This window comes from Cebus imitator, unplaced genomic scaffold, assembly GCF_001604975.1.
Source record: "Cebus imitator isolate Cc_AM_T3 unplaced genomic scaffold, Cebus_imitator-1.0 Scaffold41, whole genome shotgun sequence".
In the NCBI taxonomy this organism is placed as follows: Eukaryota; Metazoa; Chordata; class Mammalia; order Primates; family Cebidae; genus Cebus; species Cebus imitator.
Window position 1 is genome coordinate 3,979,644 of NW_016107356.1, and position 7,955 is coordinate 3,987,598.

A 7,955-nucleotide genomic window follows, 5' to 3' on the forward strand; every position below is an offset into this window, starting at 1 on the left:
CCTGGGTTCAGGCAATTCTCCTGCCTCAACCTCCTGAGTAGCTGGGATTACAGGCACGCGCCACCATGCCCAGCTAATTTTTTGTATTTTTAGTAGAGACGGGGTTGATAGGTTTTTTTATCTGAAAATAATTTCACCATTGATCTAGGCAATTAGTTTAAGTTCTTTATGCGTCCTCCTAGTATAAAACGAGGATTTATTTTTCCCTTTCAGTTAGTAGGAAATCTTGCATGTCATACAGTTCAAAATCATATGGAGATAATACTTTCTCCTCATTGCTTTTCAGATAAGATAGGTATATGTCAACATACTTATAGCTCTTGAGTAAAAGTGCTCAGAGGTCTGTTATTAGTTGTTGCTAACCAGAATCCGAAATAGCCTCTGCTCATGTGCATTTTTAAAAATTTTATTTTATTTAAAATCTAAATTATTTTCATCTAGAGTTTATCGTTAGACTCATTATTTCCCCAGGAAATGTGGAGAAGACTCTCTTCATCGGGGATTATCAGTATAACTGAAATCAGCACTTAGGTTTTATATGACCATGTTAAGAGCCTAAAACATCTGCATTTTCATGTTTCAGTATGGAAACTGGTGCCTCTGTTCCCTCCCAAACAAGTTTGCTTCTTGGCTGATTCAGACTTTGGGTTATATCCTAACTGCTGCATTGTACTCAACACGCTGGGTAGGGAGGAGGAGGGTATTGATGCTTTACAGAGCTGCACTGCTAGAGCCCAAGCCAAGAGGCAGAGACAAGGAACCTTTAGGCAGCCTCGCTGCACTCAGCCTTGGAATGACCTCTGTTTAGAGAGAGTCACTAATGAACTCTCTGGCTTTGAGTTGCTGATGTCAGATTTGGCTTCCCTTTGGCATTCAGTATGTATTTCATAAATTCCTTGAATGAAGGGAAACAGTTCAGAGGTTGAGATAGGCAATACAGGAGATGTTAGTTGTTTGGCTTATTGTCATACATTTGTGTTCTCTGTAATTATTTATTTTTGTCCCCCCCACCTTTTTTTGAACAGAAAAAGGTCCACTTACCATTTCTGCACAGGAAAATGTAAAAGTGGTATATTATCGAGCACTATACCCCTTTGAATCCAGAAGCCATGATGAAATCACTATCCAGCCAGGAGACATAGTCATGGTAAGAAAGACTCCACTGAGAGGGTCGTTTCTGTTGAAGATTAGCCTCTGTCCTCTTTTTGCACTTTATTAGACAACTGTGAGATTGTCAGTGAGCATGAAACCCAATAATCCAGCATCTAGATTTTTAAAGTATAATAGAAGCTCAATCTTCTTTCTTTTCTATTAAAATCAAAGGTGGTATTTAAAAAAACGTATCCTAACATCACTTTAAAATTGAGTTGGTAAAGACAATGTATTCTTATTTTAAAATCTATAAATGATAATTTCAGTTTAGATTACTACTTATATACTATGATTATAAATATATTATATATACTATATAATTATATGTGTATACACACACACACACACACACACACACATACACACATGGATCCTCCAAGGTGGGAGGAGGCCAGGAGTCTTTAAGAAATAGTTATAAATGCAAAACACTCTATCATCATTCTCATAATTGCAATGATAACTTTTGTATCTTTCATCAAATCATCTTTTTCCCTTTAATTATGCGAACTTTGAATTATGTAAAAAGAGTAATGAATTATACAGTTAATCTGCTTTCCTACTCTGTAACAGAAGATAGTTAGAATTTTGCTGTTATTGTTTCTTTCCTTTAACTGTAATAATAATCTTATGATGTGACTAAAACTATAGGAACCAGTTTAAGAAAGAAAATCAGACAACATGGTTGATCTAAATTATTTTCTAAAAGAAAATAGTTCCTTGTTCTAGTTACTCACTTTAGAGTCTTAGAAATAGTCAGCTTTGCATTACTCTTAGCATTACTTTATAATTTAGATTTTGTTGTTGTTGACACAAGTTCTCGCTCTGACCCCCAGCCTGGAGTGCGGTAGTGTGTTAGTAGCTCACTGCAACCTCTGCCTCCTGGGCTCAAGCAAAGCGATCCTCTCACCTCATCCTCCCAAGTAGCTGGAACCACAGGCATGCACCACCATGCCCAGCTAATTTTTGTGTTTTTTGTAGAGTCAGGGTTTCTCTGTGTTGCCCAGGCTGGTTTTGAATTCCTGGGCTCAAAGGATCCTCCTACCTCAGCCTCCCAAAGTGCTGAAGTTACAGGCATGAGCCACGAAGCCTGACCTAGAATTTTTAAAGAACTATGAAAGTTAGCAATTGAGACAAACATATTTCTTGCCCAAGGACTGTATGTCTTTGAAGTATAAAGGGTGTTATACAGGTCATTATAATATTACTCACGCATTCATCTTGCCGTGTACACTTCATGTCTCTGTGTATAGGACAGATCTTCAATAGGCTAAAATACATAGAAAGAACAATATGTTTGGTACCTAGATAAATCAATTCCTCTGTCCCCTTTTTTTTCTTTCTCTAATAGCTGCTTTCTCTGTAATTACCATGGGCTAGAGGAAGCAAGGCCAAAGGTCCCAAATTATTTTTTCTTTAATTGGTTGTTTTTTGTTTTTTTTTTTTCTTTTTGACACAGGGTCTCACTCTGTCACCTAGGGTGGAGTGCAGTGGTATGATCGTGGCTCACTGCAATCTCCACCTCCCAGGCTCAAGTGATCCTCCTGCCTCAGCCTCCTGAGTAGCTCAGAGACATGTGCCACCATACCCAGCTAATTTTTCTTTTTTTATTTTTTGTAGAGACAGGGTCTCCCTATGTTGCCCAGTTTCCAAATCTTTAAAAGTTAAAATCACCTTAATAATAATAAAAAACTTCTTCAAATATACTCAATGCCTTCATTCAGCACACAGTTATTGAATGTCTGAAACATGCTGGGTGCCAGCCTTACTCATTCTTTACAGAAAGAACTGGTAGTTTGGGCATGCCACTCTGTACACACACATGGTAATTTGAGCCAGTAGGGTGTGTTTGTCAGCTTTCTTCTGACTTCACCACCTGCTGTTTCCTACACCATGGTTTCTAATAGCCTGAAGCTACTTTACTCATACTGCCTCATATTTTAAGTAGTGTCTCCTGTAAAGCAGATTAATTATAAAATATATAAATACCATATAATAGGAATCTAAAATTTCTGAAAATACAATGTCACATCAGTGAGGACCTCATTACAATTTTTTTTAATGCTTAAAGAAAAACAGGCTAATATTTCTGGAACCAGATATTGTTGCAACACAAGGTACAGAGAAGCAGCTTGCTCTTGTCTTAAAATAAGAGAATGTTATGAAATGTTATGATAAGGAAATGTTACAGGTGATCTATGTCTTAATGAGAAAGTGTTGCCGTTTTATGGGAACATATTTGGGCTTCACCTGTAATCCTAGGCCTATTGAAACCTTTTCCTCAAATTGACTAGTTAACCACCAGCTTGACGAGATGCGTAGAGTTTAGATATGCTGTAAGAGTAAAGCATGTCATTAAACATATATTTTGCCTTGCTTTCAAACCTTTGCTTTCCTGGTGGAGGTTAAAGGGGAATGGGTAAGTGTTGCCTAACTGTCAGGAAGTCTGCATCTGATTCAATGTTTTGTTCTTTTAAGTCACTTGAATTCTGTGTAAGTACACATATCTCTGGGTGTTGTCGTGGCAGTAAAAATGTGTTTGAGTCTGTGTAGTAAGTTGTGTCTTTTTTTTTTAAAAGTAAGCCCTCTCAGTTTGTGTACTGGGTTTCTTTTTGCTGATTCCTTTTGAGGACTAACTTGAATGCTCTGTGTTTGGCCAGGGATTAGGTCAAGTCTCCATCTCAGGCCGTAGACCAAAAGGAGTTCCAAGTAGATTAAACATAAAAGATAAAATTCTGGGAAAAAAAATTTTTAAGGAGAATATTGGAATAATTTTCTGGCTAAGAAAGGCCTTTTAAGCTATAAAAACTGAAGTCGTAAGAGGCAAAAATGGACAGTTGACAATATACAAAAATTAAAATGTCTATATTTCAAAATATATGAGACCAAGAGTTACATAAAGGGTTATCCCTGTTACATAAAGACTCCAAACAGTTAACTTTGAATGAGGCCCACAAGCCTTAAACAATTGTCAGAGGGTGGGAAGGCACATTCACAGATGAAATAAAAAGTCAGTTATTTAAAAAACACATGAAAAGATGCTTAGCTTCTTGGGTAATCAGAAAAATGCAAGTTAAAAAACAAAATAGCGTTGTTCCTTTATCAAATGAGCAAGTTTAAAAGTCCGGTAATATCCAGCTTTGTCAAGAGTATAGGACAGTGGATATAATGTACGTTGTTAGCATGGTTGTATAAGTTGGTTAAGTGATTTGGAAGGCAATTTGGCGGTGCCTGTTTAGATTTAAAATTCTCATTCCCTGTGCCCCAGAAATATTTTTCTCCTTCCCCTCATCCCTCTCCTTCCTCTTTTGGGCACATGCACAAATATGTGTGTATGTAGATGTTCTTTCTCTGCAGTGGTGTTGGTAAAAGCAAATAAACAGCCCAAAGTCCATCAGTAAAGGGATGGTTTAAATAAATTATGATATAGCTAAAAAATATACCGAAGATTAAAACTTATATAGATCACATATACAAATAAGATTCCCATAAAAAAAGCAGACGAATGTGTACAACGTAATTGCATTTTGGTTAGAAATAAAACTATATATGTATTTATGTGTTTATGTATAGTTAACAATTTTGAAATATATGTGTATCCAGCTGTTAATGGTGGTTGCCATTGAGCAGTAAAGAAGGGACTTTCATGTTGAATTTTATAGACTTCTATATTATTTTCAATAAATGTATCTAAGTTGTAATTTTTAATAAAACATAAACATAAATTCAACTTCAAGGACAAGTATAGCAGAGAATATCTACCCAGGACTGTAATGGTGTTTATTTTATCTCTGACCTCCCAAACATGTAATGAAATGTAGAGTGTACTACTAGGCATCATTCATTGGCTTGCGGAAGGGACAGCAGTGTTTCGATTTTGTGCTGCAAAATGCATTGTGATACTCCAAGTGCCATTCCAGCTGTGTTATCTTTGTGAGGGTAACAATTAATACAAAAAGATAGATATTGACATCTAATAGCAACAGATTTCTATTTTTTTAATTTTGTGAGTTTTGCAGTTAACAGAAGATGAGCATGCAACATGTAGTAGAACGTTACTTTCAGTATCTCTAGGTTGAAAAATCAGGGGTTCACTTTTACTTTTGTGGGCACAGTCATCAGATTCTCAAATTCCTCAAACTTCTTTGGGTTATAGCTTACTATAATATGTTAGATTTTTAGAAGTCTAACAGTGTAATGGTGTTTTCTTTTTTAATGTAGGTAGTCTAAGCCTTCAAAATATTTTGCTTTTAGAAAAACTTAGCCCAGTTCTATCCAAAAATATAATTTCTCATGGTTAACAAAAATTTAATGTGATATCTTGTATACAGCACCATTTTCAATGTTGTTGTTCATAGAAAATTATCATGTCTGTCATTCATATGCTTAAGATCTTTTTAGAAAAATCTAGAGAAACACATGAAAAGGCCAATATTCGATGAAGTTCTCAATAAATATTCACTAACTCTGCTAGAAATTTAAAAGAGGAATCAGTGTAAAGTGTTGATATAGAGATATAGAGAATATCTCTATAGTGAGATTGAGTTTGACCTTGATGACTAAGGCTTAGAAAATATATGGCCTGTCTTGATTGGGAAGTTCCAAAACTTGGGAGGGTGAAAATCAAATTTGACATCTGTAACCTATTAGTAGAGCATAAGAAACGAGAAGACCTAGGCTCACTGCTGTTTTGTTGAGATGTATCTTGAGCATCTAAATCAGGAGTGTACAATCCTTTGGCTTTCCTGGGCCACATTGCAAGAAGAATGATCTTGGGTCACACATAAAATGCACTAACAATAGCTGATGATCTTTAAAAAAAAATCGCCAAAAAATCTCATAATGTTTTAAGAAAGTTTACCAATTTGTGTTGAGCTGCATTAAAAGCTGTCCTGGGGTCACATGTAGCCTGTGGGCTGTAGATTGGACAAGCTTGGTTTAAATGCTTCTCCTTGGACGGATGCAGGCCTGAACACATCCAGATTGCTGAGGGAGCTTCCAAAAAATAACCATGCCAGGACTCACCCCCAGAGATTCTGGGAACTTTACTGCATATACAGTATTTGAAAGCCTGGCCAGGTGGTTCTGTTAGGGAGTCAATTTCAGGAACCACAATCTAACCTAATCTCTTTTTTCCTGTCAGGACTAATCCTAAATCAGTTCTAGAAAATGTCCTCACAAAAACATCCAAAGAGGAATGGACTTTAGTAGTTGTCAGTCATTAGCCAGTCAGTTCATTCTGGAAATTGTTTCTCTTAGTGTTACTCTTGTAACAATTGTTAACTCATACTTTTTCCTTTTCTTCTCTTGACAGACATTTTAAAAAATGTAGCCAGCAATACCTTTTTTCTCTACCTGCCATAGATTTCTATAGATTAAACATCTGAACAGAGCTCATTTAGTAATGATAGGCCGTAATGTCACTGCAGTTTTGAGGGACCAGTATACACGTGATTACAGGACTGGCTTAAATCCAGCACAATCACTGCCTGTTTTGTAATAAAGTTTTATTGGAACATGGCCAGGCTCCTTCATTCATATATTGTCTACACAGCTGCTTTTGTGCTATCATGGCAGATTTGAGTAGTTGGAACAGAGGAAAAATTTGCCAGCCTCCAGGTTGGAGCTTTAGAAAAAGTTTTAATATCCTCATCTAGGAATTTGGGGAGAAATCTTACATTTCAAAACCAGCAAATCCATGAAAAATATTTTGCTACCTACACTCCTCAACACATCCTATGCAGCCACTGTCAGCTGGTCTGAATACACAGGCTAAACCTGTTTGCTATACTTGTTTATCATATTCTTTGAGGGAAAAAGGAATTTCTCCTTCCCTCCTTTGTGACAAGGTCAGAGATTTTAGAAATAGTAATCTTACCTAATGAAGATGGCAGCCAGTGAGCATATAAAAATTGAGAAAAGAAGTGTAATATTGTCAGGCTTTAGCCAAATGGACTTGAACCTGCAGTGGCTGCTGTGTATATTTGACTGTTGCATCGGTGAGCTACAGTATGCAGTGTGTAATTGCTAACATTTTGTAGACTAGCTGTGTAACATAGTCCCAGAAATGTGAACAGTGTCTGGTGTTTGTACTTCACTTTAATGATGTTTCACTAGAATTACCCCCAAATACACTCGGGTGTTACAGTGTGCCTGATAAATGAAATTGTATTGAGACCAAAATTGTTGATAATAAAATCTCCCTTGTAGGCCCCCAGTGGGTAAATTGTACATTGTGTAAAAGTCCACATTGGAACCAGTCATATTACAAAGCCGTTTCTGTTCCTACTTCTTGGCCTGCCATAATCGTATGTTTTCCAAAATTGAATTGGCATTTTGGATAGTTTTCCAAATCCAGGAAAAAATATCTCACATTTTCATATGCTGACCTCTGTGCTCTTTCTAAGTTGTTAATTTAATTTAGGTGTTAAGAATGAATACATCCCCTGAGTCTTAAAATGTAATAATTTATTTAAATTAGTATATTCTTATAAGAGTAAATTAAAGTAATTGAGACTATTGTTTGGGGGGCTTTTGAGACCAGTGGATTTCTTTGCTTAAAAGTGAAATACTAATTTCACTGTTGGCCTTGGGGATGGTAGAAGCTCTTGCTTGTGGAGATAAGAGGCTGATATGGCCCGTCCTTCACTCCTAAGTGTACACCGCACCAGCATGCTTTCTATCATATGTGGGGACAGGCTGGTGTTATCAGTTTACTGGAGGGGGAGGACATTTCCGCAGGGTTTCAGATCCCATTCCAGATGTCCACCAAAAGTCTTTTATCTTTTTTTTTTTTTTTTTTTTTT

At 36.5% G+C, this 7,955-nt stretch overlaps 1 protein-coding gene across 8 annotated transcripts in view; it reads left to right on the forward strand.

Annotated features, from left to right (window-relative positions):
- The window catches only part of ITSN1 (intersectin 1), a 243,004-nt gene that overhangs the window by 142,971 nt on the left and 92,078 nt on the right, over window positions 1-7,955 (forward strand). For 4 of the 8 annotated variants that reach the window (XM_017526161.2, XM_017526163.2, XM_017526166.2 and 1 more), the window contains exons 19-20: window positions 1,026-1,147; window positions 3,554-3,568. In XM_017526161.2, the coding sequence (XP_017381650.1) occupies window positions 1,026-1,147; window positions 3,554-3,568 (137 nt within the window). The remainder of the gene's footprint in view (window positions 1-1,025; window positions 1,148-3,553; window positions 3,569-7,955) is intronic. The other 4 variants (XM_017526162.2, XM_017526164.2, XM_037737648.1 and 1 more) reach the window with 1 other exon arrangement.